Source organism: Oncorhynchus mykiss, chromosome 14 (genome assembly GCF_013265735.2).
Source record: "Oncorhynchus mykiss isolate Arlee chromosome 14, USDA_OmykA_1.1, whole genome shotgun sequence".
Taxonomy (NCBI): Eukaryota; Metazoa; Chordata; class Actinopteri; order Salmoniformes; family Salmonidae; genus Oncorhynchus; species Oncorhynchus mykiss.
This window is the reverse complement of record NC_048578.1, coordinates 39,488,347-39,510,506: the sequence shown is the minus strand read 5'-3', so window position 1 is coordinate 39,510,506 and position 22,160 is coordinate 39,488,347. Positions and strand designations below refer to the sequence as shown.

Genomic DNA, 22,160 nt, shown 5'->3' with positions numbered 1-22,160 from the left:
TGGTCTGATAGTGTTGGTCTGATAGTGTTGGTCTGATGGTGTTGGTCTGATAGTGTTGATCCGATAGTGTTGGTCTGATGGTGTAGGTTTGATAGTGTTGGTCTGATAGTGTTGGTCTGATGGTGTTGGTCGGATGGTCTGATGGTGTTGGTCTGATAGTGTTGGTCTGATGTTGTTGGTCCGATAGTGTTGGTCTGATGTTGTTGGTCCGATAGTGTTGGTCTGATGGTGTTGGTCGGATGGTCTGATGGTGTTGGTCTAATGGTGTTGGTCTGATAGTGTTGATCCGATAGTGTTGGTCTGATGGTGTTGGTCTGATAGTGTTGGTCTGATGGTGTTGGTCTGATGGTGTTGGTCGGATGGTCTGATGGTGTTGGTCTGATAGTGTTGATCCGATAGTGTTGGTCTGATTGTGTAGGTTTGATAGTGTTGGTCTGATGGTGTTGGTCTGATAGTGTTGGTCTGAAAGTGTTGGTCTGATAGTGTTGGTCTGATGGTGTTGGTCTGATGGTGTAGGTCTGATAGTGTAGGTCTGACGGTGTTGTTGAATATCATTTTAACATGGAGTAAATTCATTGTATCATGTCCCTTTTGCCTGTCAGAACCATGATGAGAACGGCCGTGTCTGATTCGTCCTCGCTGTACTGCACTCTGACTCAGAGGGACAATCTATTTGCATACTCCTCGTGTCCTCTCTCATCACCTCCTTCTCAAAACCCGTTGGTCCCTCCTCTCTGACCTTCTCCTCCAATTGGCTTAGAAAAAAGAGGCGAGGAGAGAGGGTTCATGAGGAGTACGCAATTGAGATTCTCCCACTGACTCCAAGTAGTCTTCCATCAGCCTACAAAGGTTGAATATCCGGTAGCTTCACGGGCTGTCAATGAGTAGTTCACAGGCTGTTAATGCGTAGCTCCACAAGTAGATAGTGAGAAATAATCACTAGGCCAAATATTACATGATTTAAATCTGTGAAATCATGTTTCCTTCCCAAGCTGTTTACATTTAACACAATTCTGCATTTTTTTTCCCATCTATTTACCCAACATTGTTAAAAGGTTTTCATTATGTTACAGTCCAGCCTGAGACACCCATATGCGAACACACCGTGGCTGCTTCCAAGGCCATCTTTCTGTCAAATATGTTTACTGTGACAAGTTAACTTCAACATGTTTGTGATGACAGAACTTCAAACAACAGCGCCCCGGAAAAAATAACCAGGTCAACGTTGAGAGGGAAAAGTGGAACGGCCAATCAGTTTGCTTTGAGACTACACTATTCACTCTTCACGATTTGTTGGTGAAATGTGTAACCTACTCACTGTGGTTGTTGTTGTTGTTGTTGTTGTTGTTTAAAAGGCCACTATTAAACAGAATCACAAAAAAAAAAAAAAAAAGATTTTCTCTCATCCTAAAAAGGCAAGATTCTCAAGGTACAGAATCACAAAAAAAAAAAAAAAAAAAAGATTTTCTCTCATCCTAAAAAGGCAAGATTCTCAAGGTACAGAATCACAAAAAAAAAAAAAAAAAAGATTTTCTCTCATCCTAAAAAGGCAAGATTCTCAAGGTAGGCTACTGTAGAATTATTATTTTTTTTGTTCAAAATGCATGGTTTAAAAAAATATATATATGTATATATATATATATATATATATAAATATAAATATATTACATACGCAGTGGTGTTATTTGTTTCTATTGATTAAAATTTGATCTGCACACTAACTCAATGTGCAGGCTGTATATGATACATTTGCAGAAACTGAAAATGTTGTATGAAGTCGTCTTTATGAAAGAAAAGGTTTGAAGATGTTTTGCTCTCGTCTAAACTGTTCTAATATGATTAGAGACGACATGGTATTCTTTCTATTGCAGAGTCGGCGGGGAGGTGGGGGGGGGGGGGGGGGGGCTGCAATTTATTGCATTTCAACCACAGATTCAACTACAAAGACAAGGGAGCTTTTCTAAAGCCTCATAAAAAAAAGGGCAGTGATTGGTAGATGGGTAACAATAGCAATGATGTATTAAAACCACCCAGTCGTCCTTTTGAACTGAGCTGCAGGAGAGGAAGGAAACTGCTTAGTGATGTCACCATGAGGCCATTGGTGATTTTAAAACAGTTACGCAGTTTAATGGCTGTGATGGGAGACAACTGAGGATGGATCGACAACATTGTAGTTACTTCACAATACTAACCTAAATGACAGAGTGAAAAGAAGAATACAAGCATACAGACTAAAGTTATTCTCTCTCTGTCTCTCTCTCTGTCTCTGTCTCTCTGTCTCTGTCTCTCTCTCTGTCTCTCTCTCTCTGTGTCTCTCTCTGTGTGTCTCTCTCTCTGTCTCTCTGTCAATTCAATTCAATTCAATTCAAGGGCTTTATTGGCATGGGAAACATGTGTTAACATTGCCAAAGCAAGTGAGGTAGACAACATACAAAGTGAATATATAAAGTGAAAAACAACAAAAATTAACAGTAAACTGTCTCTGTCTCTCTTTCTGGCTCTGTCTCTCTCTCTCTGTCTCTGTCTCTCTGTCTCTGTCTCTCTCTCTGTCTCTCTCTCTATCTGTCTCTCTCTCTGTCTCTGTCTCTCTCTGTCTGCTCTCTCTCTATCTGCTCTCTCTCGCTGTCTCTCTCTCTTTCTCTCTCTCTCTCTGTCTCTCTCTCTCTCTCTCTGTCTTCTCTCTCTCGCTCTCTCGCTCTCTCTCTCGCTTTCTCTCTCGCTCTCTCTCTCTCGCTCTCTCTCTCTTGCTCTCTCACTCTCTCGCGCTCTCTCTCTATCTCTTTCTCTCTCTCTAGGAGGTGATGCAGATGGAAAGACAGCTAGGTGGCCGTCTGATTGATGAGCCCCACGTCCTACTGTTTAAAGACAGCTACCACAACCTGCGCCTCTCCATCCACGACATGCCCCAGGCACACTGGAGAAGCAAACTACTGGCTGGGTACCAGGTGAGTTAGGGTTACGAACCATCCATCCAACCTACTGGCTGGGTACCAGGTGAGTTAGGGTTACGAACCATCCATCCAACCTACTGGCTGGGTACCAGGTGAGTTAGGGTTACGAACCATCCATCCAAACTACTGGCTGGGTACCAGGTGAGTTAGGGTTACGAACCATCCATCCAAACTACTGGCTGGGTACCAGGTGAGTTAGGGTTACGAACCATCCATCCAAACTACTGGCTGGGTACCAGGTGAGTTAGGGTTACGAACCATCCATCCAAACTACTCGCTGGGTACCAGGTGAGTTAGGGTTACGAACCATCCATCCAAACTACTGGCTGGGTACCAGGTGAGTTAGGGTCAAGTGTTAGGAGTCAGGGGTCAGGGTTACGAACCATCCATCCAAACTACTGGCTGGGTACCAGGTGAGTTAGGGTCAAGTGTTAGGAGTCAGGGGTCAGGGTTACGAACCATCCATCCAAACTACTGGCTGGGTACCAGGTGAGTTAGGGTCAAGTGTTAGGAGTCAGGGGTCAGGGTTACGAACCATCCATCCAAACTACTGGCTGGGTACCAGGTGAGTTAGGGTCAAGTGTTAGGAGTCAGGGGTCAGGGTTACGAACCATCCATCCAAACTACTGGCTGGGTACCAGGTGAGTTCAAAATATCTTTTCATTTTCAATGTGTTGTTTAACCGGGTACGGCGCCCCAAGAGCAAAGGATGGTTTAGTGCTTTGCTCAAGGGTACATCGACAGACTTGTTTTACAGCTAATTGCCTGTTTGCAGTGATAACTGAGTGAAAGTGACGGGGGACCCTAAAATCGATGGGGGACCCTAACCCGCTTTGCAAACTAAAACATTTATGTTATTCCTGAAATTCTACCCATTTTTCCATAGGCTGGAGAGAAATGTTTGCAGTAAAATGAGTGAGAGTGACTAACAAAATCAATGTGGGGCCCTCCCGGTCGGTATTTCTACCAAGTTCACTACAAACGTAGAAGGTTTGCTGGACTAATTCCCCAATCTAGAACATGTTAGATGACATGACAAATTCCCCAATCTAGAACATGTTAGATGACGTGACTAATTCCCCAATCTATAACATGTTAGATGACGTGACTAATTCCCCAATCTATAACATGTTAGATGACGTGACTAATTCCCCAATCTAGAACATATTAGATGACATGACAAATTCCCCAATCTAGAACATGTTAGATGACGTGACTAATTCCCCAATCTAGAACATGTTAGATGACGTGACTAATTCCCCAATCTAGAACATGTTAGATGACGTGACTAATTCCCCAATCTAGAACATGTTAGATGACATGACTAATTCCCCAATCTAGAACATGTTAGATGACGTGACAAATTCCCCAATCTAGAACATGTTAGATGACGTGACTAATTCCCCAATCTAGAACATGTTAGATGACATGACTAATTCCCCAATCTAGAACATGTTAGATGACGTGACTAATTCCCCAATCTAGACTGCCATATAGCAAGAGGAAACTGCCGATGCTCAGACATCTCTAAATCCCTATGGCCCCTGCTGATGCTCAGACATCTATAAATCCCTATGGCCCCTGCTGATGCTCAGACATCTCTAAATCCCTATGGCCCCTGCTGATGCTCAGACATCTCTAAATCCCTATGGCCCCTGCTGATGCTCAGACATCTATAAATCCCTATGGCCCCTGCTGATGCTCAGACATCTCTAAATCCCTATGGCCCCTGCTGATGCTCAGACATCTATAAATCCCTATGGCCCCTGCTGATGCTCAGACATCTCTAAATCCCTATGGCCCCTGCTGATGCTCAGACATCTATAAATCCCTATGGCCCCTGCTGATGCTCAGACATCTATAAATCCCTATGGCACCTGCTGATGCTCAGACATCTCTAAATCCCTATGGCCCCTGCTGATGCTCAGACATCTCTAAATCCCTATGGCCCCTGCTGATGCTCAGACATCTATAAATCCCTATGGCCCCTGCTGATGCTCAGACATCTCTAAATCCCTATGGCCCCTGCTGATGCTCAGACATCTATAAATCCCTATGGCCCCTGCTGATGCTCAGACATCTCTAAATCCCTATGGCCCCTGCTGATGCTCAGACATCTATAAATCCCTATGGCCCCTGCTGATGCTCAGACATCTCTAAATCCCTATGGCCCCTGCTGATGCTCAGACATCTATAAATCCCTATGGCCCCTGCTGATGCTCAGACATCTCTAAATCCCTATGGCCCCTGCTGATGCTCAGACATCTCTAAATCCCTATGGCCCCTGCTGATGCTCAGACATCTATAAATCCCTATGGCCCCTGCTGATGCTCAGACATCTCTAAATCCCTATGGCCCCTGCTGATGCTCAGACATCTATAAATCCCTATGGCCCCTGCTGATGCTCAGACATCTCTAAATCCCTATGGCCCCTGCTGATGCTCAGACATCTATAAATCCCTATGGCCCCTGCTGATGCTCAGACATCTCTAAATCCCTATGGCCCCTGCTGATGCTCAGACATCTATAAATCCCTATGGCCCCTGCTGATGCTCAGACATCTCTAAATCCCTATGGCCCCTGCTGATGCTCAGACATCTATAAATCCCTATGGCCCCTGCTGATGCTCAGACATCTCTAAATCCCTATGGCCCCTGCTGATGCTCAGACATCTCTAAATCCCTATGGCCCCTGCTGATGCTCAGACATCTATAAATCCCTATGGCCCCTGCTGATGCTCAGACATCTCTAAATCCCTATGGCCCCTGCTGATGCTCAGACATCTATAAATCCCTATGGCCCCTGCTGATGCTCAGACATCTCTAAATCCCTATGGCCCCTGCTGATGCTCAGACATCTATAAATCCCTATGGCCCCTGCTGATGCTCAGACATCTCTAAATCCCTATGGCCCCTGCTGATGCTCAGACATCTATAAATCCCTATGGCCCCTGCTGATGCTCAGACATCTCTAAATCCCTATGGCCCCTGCTGATGCTCAGACATCTCTAAATCCCTATGGCCCCTGCTGATGCTCAGACATCTATAAATCCCTATGGCCCCTGCTGATGCTCAGACATCTCTAAATCCCTATGGCCCCTGCTGATGCTCAGACATCTATAAATCCCTATGGCCCCTGCTGATGCTCAGACATCTCTAAATCCCTATGGCCCCTGCTGATGCTCAGACATCTATAAATCCCTATGGCCCCTGCTGATGCTCAGACATCTCTAAATCCCTATGGCCCCTGCTGATGCTCAGACATCTATAAATCCCTATGGCCCCTGCTGATGCTCAGACATCTCTAAATCCCTATGGCCCCTGCTGATGCTCAGACATCTATAAATCCCTATGGCCCCTGCTGATGCTCAGACATCTATAAATCCCTATGGCCCCTGCTGATGCTCAGACATGTTTCTAAATGATGCATGTTCTGTCGACAGTAAATTGAGAATCTGACTGAGTTCCTAAAAAATAAAAATAAAAAATACATTTAAAAAATGGTATTGTTTAGTTTTGTGGGGGAGGGAATTGTCCGCCTTATGCCCATCCCTGCCCTCTATAGATCCCTATGACCCCTGGTCATCCCTGTCCTCTATGTCCCACTATGACCCCTGGTCATCCCTGTCCTCTATAGATCGCTATGACCCCTGGTCATCCCTGTCCTCTATATATCCCTATGACCCCTGGTCATCCCTGTCCTCTATAGATCCCTATGACCCCTGGTCATCCCTGCCCTCTATGTCCCCCTATGACCCCTGATCATCCCTGTCCTCTATAGATCCCTATGACCCCTGATCATCCCTGACCTCTATGTCCCCCTATGACCCCTGGTCATCCCTGCCCTCTATGGGATGACCAGGGGTCATAGGGATCTATAGAGGACAGGGATGCCCAGGGGTCATAGGGATCTATAGAGGACACGGATCAATAGAGGACAGGGATGACCAGAGGTCATAGGGATCTATAGAGGGCTATAGAGATCTATAGAGGGCAGGAATGACCAGAGGTCATAGGGATCTATATAGGGCAGGGTTGACCTGGGGTCATAGGGATCTATAGAGGACAGGGATGATCAGGGGTCTTAGGGGGACATAGAGGGAAGGGATGACCAGGGGTCATAGGGATCTATAGAGGACAGGGATGACCATGGGTCATAGGGATCTATAGAGGACAGGGTTGACCAGGGGTCATAGGGATCTATAGAGGACAGGGATGACCAGGGGTCATAGGGGGACATAGAGTGCAGGGATGACATGGGGTCATAGGGGGACATAGAGGGCAGGGTTTACCAGAGGTCATAGGAATCTATAGAGGGCAGGGATGACCAGAGGTCATAGGGATCTATAGAGGGCAGGGGTGACCAGGGGTCATAGGGATCTATAGAGGACAGGGATGATCAGGGGTCATAGGGGGACATATAGGGCAGGGATGACCATGGGTCATAGGGATCTATAGAGGACAGGGATGACCAGGGGTCATAGGGATCTATAGAGGACACAGATGACCAAGGGTCATAGGGATCTATAGAGGACACGGATGACCAGGGGTCATAGGGGGACATAGAGGGCAGGGTTTACCAGAGGTCATAGGAATCTATAGAGGGCAGGGATGACCAGAGGTCATAGGGATCTATCGGGGGCAGGGATGACCAGGGGTCATTGGGATCTATAGAGGACAGGGATGACCAGGGGTCATAGGGGGACATAGAGGGCAGGGATGATCAGGGGTCATAGGGATCTATAGAGGACAGGGATGATCAGGGGTCATAGGGGGACATAGAGGGCAGGGATGACCAGGGGTCATAGGGATCTATAGAGGACAGGGATGCCCAGGGGTCATAGGGATCTATAGAGGACACGGATGACCAAGGGTCATAGGGATCTATAGAGGACACGGATGACCAAGGGTCATAGGGATCTATAGAGGACAGGGATGACCAGGGGTCATAGGGCTCTATAGAGGACAGGGATGACCAGGGGTCATAGGGATCTATAGAGGACAGGGATGACCATGGGTCATAGGGATCTATAGAGGACAGGGTTGACCAGGGGTCATAGGGGGACATAGAGGGCAGGGATGATCAGGGGTCATAGGGATCTATAGAGGACAGGGATGACCAGGGGTCATAGGGCTCTATAGAGGACAGGGATGACCAGGGGTCATAGGGGGACATAGAGTGCAGGGATGACCAGGGGTCATAAGGGGACATAGAGGGCAGGGATTACCAGAGGTCATAGGAATCTATAGAGGGCAGGGATGACCAGAGGTCATAGGGATCTATAGAGGGCAGGGATGACCAGGGGTCATAGGGATCTATAGAGGACAGGGATGACCAGGGGTCATAGGGGGACATAGAGGGCAGGGATGATCAGGGGTCATAGGGATCTATAGAGGACAGGGATGCCCAGGGGTCATAGGGATCTATAGAGGACAGGGATGACCAAGGGTCATAGGGATCTATAGAGGACAGGGATGACCAGGGGTCATAGGGCTCTATAGAGGACAGGGTTGACCAGGGGTCATAGGGATCTATAGAGGACAGGGAAGACCAGGGGTCATAGGGCTCTATAGAGGACAGGGATGACCCGGGGTCATAGGGGGACATAGAGTGCAGGGATGACCAGGGGTCATAGGGGGACATAGAGGGCAGGGATTACCAGAGGTCATAGGGATCTATAGAGGGCAGGGATGACCAGAGGTCATAGGGATCTATAGAAGGCAGGGATGACCAGGGGTCATAGGGATCTATAGAGGACAGGGATAACCAGGGGTCATAGGGGGACATAGAGGGCAGGGATGATCAGGGGTCATAGGGATCTATAGAGGACAGGGATGATCAGGGGTCATAGGGATCTATAGAGGACAGGGATGCCCAGGGGTCATAAGGATCTATAGAGGACATGGATGACCAAGGGTCATAGGGATCTATAGAGGACAGGGATGACCAGGGGTCATAAGGCTCTATAGAGGACAGGGATGACCAGGGGTCATAGGGATCTATAGAGGACAGTGATGACCAGGGGTCATAGGGGGACATAGAGTGCAGGGATGACCAGGGGTCATAGGGGGACATAGAGGGCAGGGTTTACCAGAGGTCATAGGAATCTATAGAGGGCAGGGATGACCAGAGGTCATAGGGATCTATCGGGGGCAGGGATGACCAGGGGTCATAGGGATCTATAGAGGACAGGGATGACCAGGGGTCATAGGGGGACATAGAGGGCAGGGATGATCAGGGGTCATAGGGATCTATAGAGGACAGGGATGATCAGGGGTAATAGGGGGACATAGAGGGCAGTGATGACCAGGGGTCATAGGGATCTATAGAGGGCAGGGATGACCAGGGGTCATAGGGATCTATAGAGGGCAGGGATGACCAGGGGTCATAGGGGGACATAGAGGACAGGGATGACCAGGGGTCATAGGGATCTATAGAGGACAGGGATGACCAGGGGCCATAGGGGGACATAGAGGGCAGGGATGACCAGGGGTCATAGGGATCTATAGAGGACAGGGATGACCAGGGGTCATAGGGATCGATAGAGGACAGGGATGACCAGGGGTCATAGGGATCTATAGAGGACAAGGATGACCAGGGTTCATAGGGGGACATAGAGGGCAGGGATGACCAGGGGTCATAGGGATCTATAGAGGACAGGGATGACCAGGGGTCATAGGGATCTATAGAGGACAGGGATGACCAGGGGTCATTGGGATCTATAGAGGACAGGGATGACCAGGGGTCATAGGGATCTATAGAGGACACGGATGACCAAGGGTCATAGGGATCTTTAGAGGACAGGGATGACCAGGGGTCATAGGGCTCTATAGAGGACAGGGATGACGGGGAGGTCATGGGGATCTATAGAGGACAGGGATGACCAGGGGTCATAGGGGGACATAGAGTGCAGGGATGACCAGGGGTCATAGGGGGACATAGAGGGCAGGGATTACCAGAGGTCATAGGAATCTATAGAGGGCAGGGATGACCAGAGGTCATATGGATCTATAGAGGGCAGGGATGACCAGGGGTCAAAGGGATCTATAGAGGACAGGGATGACCAGGGGTCATAGGGGACATAGAGGGCAGGGGTGATCAGGGGTCATAGGGGAACATAGAGGGCAGGGATGACCAGGGGTCATAGGGATCTATAGAGGGCAGGGATGACCAGGGGTCATAAGGGGACATAGAGGGCAGGGATGACCAGAGGTCATAGGGATCTATAGAGGACAGGGATGACCCGGGGTCATAGGGGGACATAGAGGGCAGGGATTACCAGAGGTCATAGGGATCTATAGAGGGCAGGGATGACCAGAGGTCTTAGGGATCTATAGAAGGCAGGGATGACCAGGGGTCATAGGGATCTATAGAGGACAGGGATAACCAGGGGTCATAGGGGGACATAGAGGGCAGGGATGATCAGGGGTCATAGGGATCTATAGAGGACAGGGATGATCAGGGGTCATAGGGATCTATAGAGGACAGGGATGCCCAGGGGTCATAGGGATCTATAGAGGACATGGATGACCAAGGGTCATAGGGATCTATAGAGGACAGGGATGACCAGGGGTCATAGGGCTCTATAGAGGACAGGGATGACCAGGGGTCATAGGGATCTATAGAGGACAGTGATGACCAGGGGTCATAGGGGGACATAGAGTGCAGGGATGACCAGGGGTCATAGGGGGACATAGAGGGCAGGGTTTACCAGAGGTCATAGGAATCTATAGAGGGCAGGGATGACCAGAGGTCATAGGGATCTATTGGGGGCAGGGATGACCAGGGGTCATAGGGATCTATAGAGGACAGGGATGACCAGGGGTCATAGGGGGACATAGAGGGCAGGGATGATCAGGGGTCATAGGGATCTATAGAGGACAGGGATGATCAGGGGTAATAGGGGGACATAGAGGGCAGTGATGACCAGGGGTCATAGGGATCTATAGAGGGCAGGGATGACCAGGGGTCATAGGGATCTATAGAGGGCAGGGATGACCAGGGGTCATAGGGGGACATAGAGGACAGGGATGACCAGGGGTCATAGGGATCTATAGAGGACAGGGATGACCAGGGGCCATAGGGGGACATAGAGGACAGGGATGACCAGGGTTCATAGGGGGACAGAGGGCAGGGATGACCAGGGGTCATAGGGATCTATAGAGGACAGGGATGACCAGGGGTCATAGGGATCGATAGAGGACAGGGATGACCAGGGGTCATAGGGATCTATAGAGGACAAGGATGACCAGGGTTCATAGGGGGACATAGAGGGCAGGGATGACCAGGGGTCATAGGGATCTATAGAGGACAGGGATGACCAGGGGTCATAGGGATCTATAGAGGACAGGGATGACCAGGGGTCATTGGGATCTATAGAGGACAGGGATGACCAGGGGTCATAGGGATCTATAGAGGACACGGATGACCAAGGGTCATAGGGATCTTTAGAGGACAGGGATGACCAGGGGTCATAGGGCTCTATAGAGGACAGGGATGACGGGGAGGTCATGGGGATCTATAGAGGACAGGGATGACCAGGGGTCATAGGGGGACATAGAGTGCAGGGATGACCAGGGGTCATAGGGGGACATAGAGGGCAGGGATTACCAGAGGTCATAGGAATCTATAGAGGGCAGGGATGACCAGAGGTCATATGGATCTATAGAGGGCAGGGATGACCAGGGGTCAAAGGGATCTATAGAGGACAGGGATGACCAGGGGTCATAGGGGACATAGAGGGCAGGGGTGATCAGGGGTCATAGGGGAACATAGAGGGCAGGGATGACCAGGGGTCATAGGGATCTATAGAGGGCAGGGATGACCAGGGGTCATAAGGGGACATAGAGGGCAGGGATGACCAGAGGTCATAGGGATCTATAGAGGGCAGGGATGACCAGGGGTCATAGGGATCTATAGAGGGCAGGGATGGCCTGGGATCATACGGATCTATAGAGGGCAGGGATGACCATGTGTCATAGGGATCTATAGAGAACAGGGATGACCAAGGGTCATAGGGGGACATAGAGGACAGGGATGACCAGGGGTCATAGTATCTATAGTGGGCAGGGATGACCAGGGGTCATAGGGATCTATAGAGGACAGGGATGACCCGGGACCATAGGGGGACATAGAGGACAGGGATGACCAGGTTTCATAGGGGGACATAGAGGGCAGGGATGACCAGGGGTCATAGGGATCTATAGAGGACAGGGATGACCAGGGGTCATTGGGATCTATAGAGGACAGGGATGACCAGGGGTCATAGGGCTCTATAGAGGACAGGGATGACGGGGGGTCATGGGGATCTATAGAGGACAGGGATGACCAGGGGTCATAGGGGGACATAGAGGGGAGGGTTTACCAGAGGTCATAGGAATCTATAGAGGGCAGGGATGACCAGAGGTCATAGGGATCTATCGGGGGCAGGGATGACCAGGGGTCATAGGGATCTATAGAGGACAGGGATGACCAGGGGTCATAGGGGGACATAGAGGGCAGGGATGATCAGGGGTCATAGGGATCTATAGAGGACAGGGATGATCAGGGGTCATAGGGGGACATAGAGGGCAGTGATGACCAGGGGTCATAGGGATCTATAGAGGGCAGGGATGACCAGGGGTCATAGGGATCTATAGAGGGCAGGGATGACCAGGGGTCATAGGGGGACATAGAGGACAGGGATGACCAGGGGTCATAGGGATCTATAGAGGACAGGGATGACCAGGGGCCATAGGGGGGCATAGAGGACAGGGATGACCAGGGTTCATAGGGGGACATAGAGGGCAGGGATGACCAGGGGTCATAGGGATCTATAGAGGACAGGGATGACCAGGGGTCATAGGGATCGATAGAGGACAGGGATGACCAGGGGTCATAGGGATCTATAGAGGACAGGGATGACCAGGGTTCATAGGGGGACATAGAGGGCATGGATGACCAGGGGTCATAGGGATCTATAGAGGACAGGGATGACCAGGGGTCATAAGGATCTATAGAGGACAGGGATGACCAGGGGTCATTGGGATCTATACAGGACAGGGATGACCAGGGGTCATAGGGATCTATAGAGGACACGGATGACCAAGGGTCATAGGGATCTTTAGAGGACAGGGATGACCAGGGTTCATAGGGCTCTATAGAGGACAGAGATGACGGGGGGTCATGGGGATCTATAGAGGACAGGGATGACCAGGGGTCATAGGGGGACATAGAGTGCAGGGATGACCAGGGGTCATAGGGGGACATAGAGGGCAGGGTTTACCAGAGGTCATAGGAATCTATAGAGGGCAGGGATGACCAGAGGTCATAGGGATCTATCGGGGGCAGGGATGACCAGGGGTCATAGGGATCTATAGAGGACAGGGATGACCAGGGGTCATAGGGGGACATAGAGGGCAGGGATGATCAGGGGTCATAGGGATCTATAGAGGACAGGGATGATCAGGGGTCATAGGGGGACATAGAGGGCAGTGATGACCAGGGGTCATAGGGATCTATAGAGGGCAGGGATGACAAGGGGTCATAGGGATCTATAGAGGGCAGGGATGACCAGGGGTCATAGGGATCTATAGAGGACAGGGATGACCAAGGGTCATAGGGGGACATAGAGGACAGGGATGACCAGGGGTCATAGGGATCTATAGAGGACAGGGATGACCAGGGGCCATAGGGGGACATAGAGGACAGGGATGACCAGGGTTCATAGGGGGACATAGAGGGCAGGGATGACCAGGGTTCATAGGGGGACATAGAGGGCAGGGATGACCAGGGGTCATAGGGATCTTAAGAGGACAGGGATGACCAGGGGTCATAGGGATCGATAGAGGACAGGGATGACCAGGGATCATAGGGATCTATAGAGGACAGGGATGACCAAGGGTCATAGGGGGACATAGAGGACATGGATGACCAGGGTTCATAGGGGGACATAGAGGGCAGGGATGACCAGGGGTCATAGGGATCTATAGAGGACAGGGATGACCAGGGGTCATAGGGATCGATAGAGGACAGGGATGACCAGGGGTCATAGGGATCTATAGAGGACAGGGATGATCAGGGGTCATAGGGGGACATAGAGGGCTGTGATGACCAGGGGTCATAGGGATCTATAGAGGGCAGGGATGACCAGGGGTCATAGGGATCTATAGAGGGCAGGGATGACCAGGGGTCATAGGGATCTATAGAGGACAGGGATGACCAAGGGTCATAGGGGGACATAGAGGACAGGGATGACCAGGGGTCATAGGGATCTATAGAGGACAGGGATGACCAGGGGCCATAGGGGGACATAGAGGACAGGGATGACCAGGGTTCATAGGGGGACATAGAGGGCAGGGATGACCAGGGGTCATAGGGATCTATAGAGGACAGGGATGACCAGGGGTCATAGGGATCGATAGAGGACAGGGATGACCAGGGGTCATAGGGATCTATAGAGGACAGGGATGACCAGGGGTCACAGGGATCTATAGAGGAAAGGGATGATCAGGGGACATAGAGGGCAGGGTTGACCAGGGGACATAGGGATCTATAGAGGACAGGGATGATCAGGGGTCATAGGGGGACATAGAGGGCAGGGATGACCAGGGGTCATAGGGGGACAGACAGGGCAGGGATGACCAGAGGTCTTAGGGATCTATAGAGGGCAGGGATGACTAGGGGTCATAGGGATCTATAGAGGACACGGATGACCAAGGGTCATAGGGATCTTTAGAGGACAGGGATGACCAGGGGTCATAGGGCTCTATAGAGGACAGAGATGACGGGGGGTCATGGGGATCTATAGAGGACAGGGATGACCAGGGGTCATAGGGGGACATAGAGTGCAGGGATGACCAGGGGTCATAGGGATCTATAGAGGACAGGGATGATCAGGGGTCATAGGGGGACATAGAGGGCAGTGATGACCAGGGGTCATAGGGATCTATAGAGGGCAGGGATGACCAGAGGTCATAGGGATCTATCGGGGGCAGGGATGACCAGGGGTCATAGGGATCTATAGAGGACAGGGATGACCAGGGGTCATAGGGGGACATAGAGGGCAGGGATGATCAGGGGTCATAGGGATCTATAGAGGACAGGGATGATCAGGGGTCATAGGGGGACATAGAGGGCAGTGATGACCAGGGGTCATAGGGATCTATAGAGGGCAGGGATGACCAGGGGTCATAGGGATCTATAGAGGGCAGGGATGACCAGGGGTCATAGGGATCTATAGAGGACGGGGATGACCAAGGGTCATAGGGGGACATAGAGGGCAGGGATGACCAGGGGTCATAGGGATCTATAGAGGACAGGGATGACCAGGGGCCATAGGGGGACATAGAGGACAGGGATGACCAGGGTTCATAGGGGGACATAGAGGGCAGGGATGACCAGGGATCATAGGGATCTATAGAGGACAGGGATGACCAGGGGTCATAGGGATCGATAGAGGACAGGGATGACCAGGGGTCATAGGGATCTATAGAGGACAGGGATGACCAGGGGTCACAGGGATCTATAGAGGAAAGGGATGATCAGGGGACATAGAGGGCAGGGTTGACCAGGGGACATAGGGATCTATAGAGGACAGGGATGATCAGGGGTCATAGGGGGACATAGAGGGCAGGGATGACCAGGGGTCATAGGGGGACATACAGGGCAGGGATGACCAGAGGTCTTAGGGATCTATAGAGGGCAGGGATGACTAGGGGTCATAGGGATCTATAGAGGACAGGGATGACCAGAGGTCATAGGGATCTATAGAGTGCAGGGATGACCAGAGGTCATAGGGATCTATAGAGGGCAGGGATGACCAGGGGTCATAGGGATCTATAGAGGGCAGGGATGACCAGGGGTCATAGGGGGACATAGAGGGCAGGGATGATCAGGGGACATAGAGATCTATAGAGGACAGGGATGATCAGGGGTCATAGGGGGACATAGAGGGCAGGGATGACCAGAGGTCATAGGGAACTATAGAGGGCAGGGATGACCAGGGGTCATAGGGGGACATAGAGGGCAGGGATGACCAGGGGTCATAGGGATCTATAGAGGACAGGGATGATCAGGGGTCATAGGGGGACATAGAGGGCAGGGATGATCAGGGGTCATAGGGATCTATAGAGGACAGGGATGATCAGGGGTCATAGGGGGACATACAGGGCAGGGATGACCAGGGGTCATAGGGATCTATAGAGGGCAGGGATGACCAGGGGTCATAGGGATCTATAGAGGGCAGGGATGACCAGGGGTCATAGGGATCTATAGAGGACGGGGATGACCAAGGGTCATAGGGGGACATAGAGGGCAGGGATGACCAGGGGTCATAGGGATCTATAGAGGACAGGGATGACCAGGGGCCATAGGGGGACATAGAGGAAAGGGATGACCAGGGTTCATAGGGGGACATAGAGGGCAGGGATGACCAGGGGTCATAGGGATCTATAGAGGACAGGGATGACCAGGGGTCATAGGGATCGATAGAGGACAGGGATGACCAGGGGTCATAGGGATCTATAGAGGACAGGGATGACCAGGGGTCACAGGGATCTATAGAGGAAAGGGATGATCAGGGGACATAGAGGGCAGGGTTGACCAGGGGACATAGGGATCTATAGAGGACAGGGATGATCAGGGGTCATAGGGGGACATAGAGGGCAGGGATGACCAGGGGTCATAGGGGGACATACAGGGCAGGGATGACCAGAGGTCTTAGGGATCTATAGAGGGCAGGGATGACTAGGGGTCATAGGGATCTATAGAGGACAGGGATGACCAGAGGTCATAGGGATCTATAGAGTGCAGGGATGACCAGAGGTCATAGGGATCTATAGAGGGCAGGGATGACCAGGGGTCATAGGGATCTATAGAGGGCAGGGATGACCAGGGGTCATAGGGGGACATAGAGGGCAGGGATGATCAGGGGACATAGAGATCTATAGAGGACAGGGATGATCAGGGGTCATATGGGGACATAGAGGGCAGGGATGACCAGAGGTCATAGGGAACTATAGAGGGCAGGGATGACCAGGGGTCATAGGGGGACATAGAGGGCAGGGATGACCAGGGGTCATAGGGATCTATAGAGGACAGGGATGATCAGGGGTCATAGGGGGACATAGAGGGCAGGGATGATCAGGGGTCATAGGGATCTATAGAGGACAGGGATGATCAGGGGTCATAGGGGGACATAGAGGGCAGGGATGACCAGGGGTCATAGGGATCTATAGAGGACAGGGATGCCCAGGAGTCATAGGGATCTATAGAGGACACGGATGACCAAGGGCCATAGGGATCTATAGAGGACAGGGATGACCAGGGGTCATAGGGCTCTATAGAGGACAGGGATGACCAGGGGTCATAGGGATCTATAGAGGACAGTGATGACCAGGGGTCATAGGGGGACATAGAGGGCAGGGGTGATCAGGGGGCATAGGGGAACATAGAGGGCAGGGATGACCAGGGGTCATAGGGATCTATAGAGGGCAGGGATGACCAGGGGTCATAAGGGGACATAGAGGGCAGGGATGACCAGAGGTCATAGGGATCTATAGAGGGCAGGGATGACCAGGGGTCATAGGGATCTATAGAGGGCAGGGATGACCTGGGATCATAGGGATCTATAGAGGGCAGGGATGACCATGAGTCATAGGGATCTATAGAGGACAGGGATGACCAAGGGTCATAGGGGGACATAGAGGACAGGGATGACCAGGGGTCATAGTATCTATAGAGGGCAGGGATGACCAGGGGTCATAGGGATCTATAGAGGACAGGGATGACCAGGGGCCATAGGGGGACATAGAGGACAGGGATGACCAGGGTTCATAGGTGGACATAGAGGGCAGGGATGACCAGGGGTCATAGGGATCTATAGAGGACAGGGATGACCAGGGGTCATAGGGATCTATAGAGGACAGGGATGACCAGGGGTCATTGGGATCTATAGAGGACAGGGATGACCAGGGGTCATAGGGATCTATAGAGGACACGGATGACCAAGGGTCATAGGGATCTTTAGAGGACAGGGATGACCAGGGGTCATAGGGCTCTATAGAGGACAGGGATGACGGGGGGTCATGGGGATCGATAGAGGACAGGGATGACCAGGGGTCATAGGGATCTATAGAGGACAGGGATGACCAGGGGTCACAGGGATCTATAGAGGAAAGGGATGATCAGGGGACATAGAGGGCAGGGTTGACCAGGGGACATAGGGATCTATAGAGGACAGGGATGATCAGGGGTCATAGGGGGACATAGAGGGCAGGGATGACCAGGGGTCATAGGGGGACATACAGGGCAGGGATGACCAGAGGTCATAGGGAACTATAGAGGGCAGGGATGACCAGGGGTCATAGGGGGACATAGAGGGCAGGGATGACCAGGGGTCATAGGGATCTATAGAGGACAGGGATGATCAGGGGTCATAGGGGGACATAGAGGGCAGGGATGATCAGGGGTCATAGGGATCTATAGAGGACAGGGATGATCAGGGGTCATATGGGGACATAGAGGGCAGGGATGACCAGGGGTCATAGGGATCTATAGAGGACAGGGATGCCCAGGGGTCATAGGGATCTATAGAGGACACGGATGACCAAGGGTCATAGGGATCTATAGAGGACAGGGATGACCAGGGGTCATAGGGATCTATAGAGGACAGTGATGACCAGGGGTCATAGGGGGACATAGAGGGCAGGGGTGATCAGGGGTCATAGGGGGACATAGAGGGCAGGGATGATCAGGGGTCATAGGGATCTATAGAGGACAGGGATGATCAGGGGTCATAGGGGGACATAGAGGGCAGGGATGACCAGGGGTCATAGGGATCTATAGAGGACAGGGATGCCCAGGAGTCATAGGGATCTATAGAGGACACGGATGACCAAGGGCCATAGGGATCTATAGAGGACAGGGATGACCAGGGGTCATAGGGCTCTATAGAGGACAGGGATGACCAGGGGTCATAGGGATCTATAGAGGACAGTGATGACCAGGGGTCATAGGGGGACATAGAGGGCAGGGGTGATCAGGGGGCATAGGGGAACATAGAGGGCAGGGATGACCAGGGGTCATAGGGATCTATAGAGGGCAGGGATGACCAGGGGTCATAAGGGGACATAGAGGGCAGGGATGACCAGAGGTCATAGGGATCTATAGAGGGCAGGGATGACCAGGGGTCATAGGGATCTATAGAGGGCAGGGATGACCTGGGATCATAGGGATCTATAGAGGGCAGGGATGACCATGAGTCATAGGGATCTATAGAGGACAGGGATGACCAAGGGTCATAGGGGGACATAGAGGACAGGGATGACCAGGGGTCATAGTATCTATAGAGGGCAGGGATGACCAGGGGTCATAGGGATCTATAGAGGACAGGGATGACCAGGGGCCATAGGGGGACATAGAGGACAGGGATGACCAGGGTTCATAGGTGGACATAGAGGGCAGGGATGACCAGGGGTCATAGGGATCTATAGAGGACAGGGATGACCAGGGGTCATAGGGATCTATAGAGGACAGGGATGACGAGGGGTCATTGGGATCTATAGAGGACAGGGATGACCAGGGGTCATAGGGATCTATAGAGGACACGGATGACCAAGGGTCATAGGGATCTTTAGAGGACAGGGATGACCAGGGGTCATAGGGCTCTATAGAGGACAGGGATGACGGGGGGTCATGGGGATCGATAGAGGACAGGGATGACCAGGGGTCATAGGGATCTATAGAGGACAGGGATGACCAGGGGTCACAGGGATCTATAGAGGAAAGGGATGATCAGGGGACATAGAGGGCAGGGTTGACCAGGGGACATAGGGATCTATAGAGGACAGGGATGACCAGGGGTCATAGGGGGACATAGAGGGCAGGGATGACCAGGGGTCATAGGGGGACATACAGGGCAGGGATGACCAGAGGTCATAGGGAACTATAGAGGGCAGGGATGACCAGGGGTCATAGGGGGACATAGAGGGCAGGGATGACCAGGGGTCATAGGGATCTATAGAGGACAGGGATGATCAGGGGTCATAGGGGGACATAGAGGGCAGGGATGATCAGGGGTCATAGGGATCTATAGAGGACAGGGATGATCAGGGGTCATAGGGGGACATAGAGGGCAGGGATGACCAGGGGTCATAGGGATCTATAGAGGACAGGGATGCCCAGGGGTCATAGGGATCTATAGAGGACACGGATGACCAAGGGTCATAGGGATCTATAGAGGACAGGGATGACCAGGGGTCATAGGGCTCTATAGAGGTCAGGGATGACCAGGGGTCATAGGGATCTATAGAGGACAGTGATGACCAGGGGTCATAGGGGGACATAGAGTGCAGGGATGACCAGGGGTCATAGGGGGACATAGAGGGCAGGGATGACCAGAGGTCATATGGATCTATAGAGGGCAGGGATGACCAGGGGTCAAAGGGATCTATAGAGGACAGGGATGACCAGGGGTCATAGGGGGACATAGAGGGCAGGGGTGATCAGGGGGCATAGGGGAACATAGAGGGCAGGGATGACCAGGGGTCATAGGGATCTATAGAGGGCAGGGATGACCTGGGATCATAGGGATCTATAGAGGGCAGGGATGACCATGGGTCATAGGGATCTATAGAGGACAGGGATGACCAAGGGTCATAGGGGGACATAGAGGACAGGGATGACCAGGGGTCATAGTATCTATAGAGGGCAGGGATGACCAGGGGTCATAGGGATCTATAGAGAACAGGGATGACCAGGGGCCATAGGGGGACATAGAGGACAGGGATGACCAGAGTTCATAGGTGGACATAGAGGGCAGGGATGACCAGGGGTCATAGCGATCTATAGAGGACAGGGATGACCAGGGGTCATAGGGATCTATAGAGGACAGGGATGACCAGGGGTCATAGGGATCTATAGAGGACACGGATGACCAAGGGTCATGGGGATCTTTAGAGGACAGGGATGACCAGGAGTCATAGGGCTCTATAGAGGACAGGGATGACGGGGGGTCATGGGGATCTATAGAGGACAGGGATGACCAGGGGTCATAGGGGGACATAGAGTGCAGGGATGACCAGTGGTCATAGGGGGACATAGAGGGCAGGGTTTACCAGAGGTCATAGGAATCTATAGAGGGCAGGGATGACCAGAGGTCATAGGGATCTATCGGGGGCAGGGATGACCAGGGGTCATAGGGATCTATAGAGGACAGGGATGACCAGGGGTCATAGGGGGACATAGAGGGCAGTGATGACCAGGGGTCATAGGGATCTATAGAGGGCAGGGATGACCAAGGGTCATAGGGGGACATAGAGGACAGGGATGACCAGGGGTCATAGGGATCTATAGAGGACAGGGATGATCAGGGGTCATAGGGGGACATAGAGGACAGGGATGACCAGGGTTCATAGGGGGACATAGAGGGCAGGGATGACCAGGGGTCATAGGGATCTATAGAGGACAGGGATGACCAGGGGTCATATGGATCGATAGAGGACAGGGACGACCAGGGGTCATAGGGATCTATAGAGGACAGGGATGACCAGGGGTCATAGGGATCTATAGAGGAAAGGGATGATCAGGGGACATAGAGGGCAGGGATGACCAGGGGACATAGGGATCTATAGAGGGCAGGGATGATCAGGGGTCATAGGGGGACATAGAGGGCAGGGATGACCAGGGGTCATAGGGGGACATACAGGGCAGGGATGACCAGAGGTCTTAGGGATCTATAGAGGGCAGGGATGACCAGGGGTCATAGGGATCTATAGAGGACAGGGATGACGGGGGGTCATGGGGATCTATAGAGGACAGGGATGACCAGGGGTCATAGGGATCTATAGAGGACAGGGATGACCAGGGGTCATAGGGGGACATAGAGTGCAGGGATGACCAGGGGTCATAGGGGGACATAGAGGGCAGGGATGACCAGAGGTCATATGGATCTATAGAGGGCAGGGATGACCAGGGGTCAAAGGGATCTATAGAGGACAGGGATGACCAGGGGTCATAGGGGGACATAGAGGGCAGGGGTGATCAGGGGGCATAGGGGAACATAGAGGGCAGGGATGACCAGGGGTCATAGGGATCTATAGAGGGCAGGGATGACCTGGGATCATAGGGATCTATAGAGGGCAGGGATGACCATGGGTCATAGGGATCTATAGAGGACAGGGATGACCAAGGGTCATAGGGGGACATAGAGGACAGGGATGACCAGGGGTC

At 51.8% G+C, this 22,160-nt stretch overlaps 1 protein-coding gene across 1 annotated transcript in view; it reads left to right on the top strand.

Moving 5' to 3' along the window:
- The window catches only part of LOC110513519 (netrin receptor UNC5A-like), a 598,088-nt gene that overhangs the window by 550,913 nt on the left and 25,015 nt on the right, over positions 1-22,160 (top strand). The window contains exon 12 of the mRNA XM_036943545.1: positions 2,796-2,945. Coding sequence (XP_036799440.1) covers positions 2,796-2,945 — 150 coding nt within the window. The remainder of the gene's footprint in view (positions 1-2,795; positions 2,946-22,160) is intronic.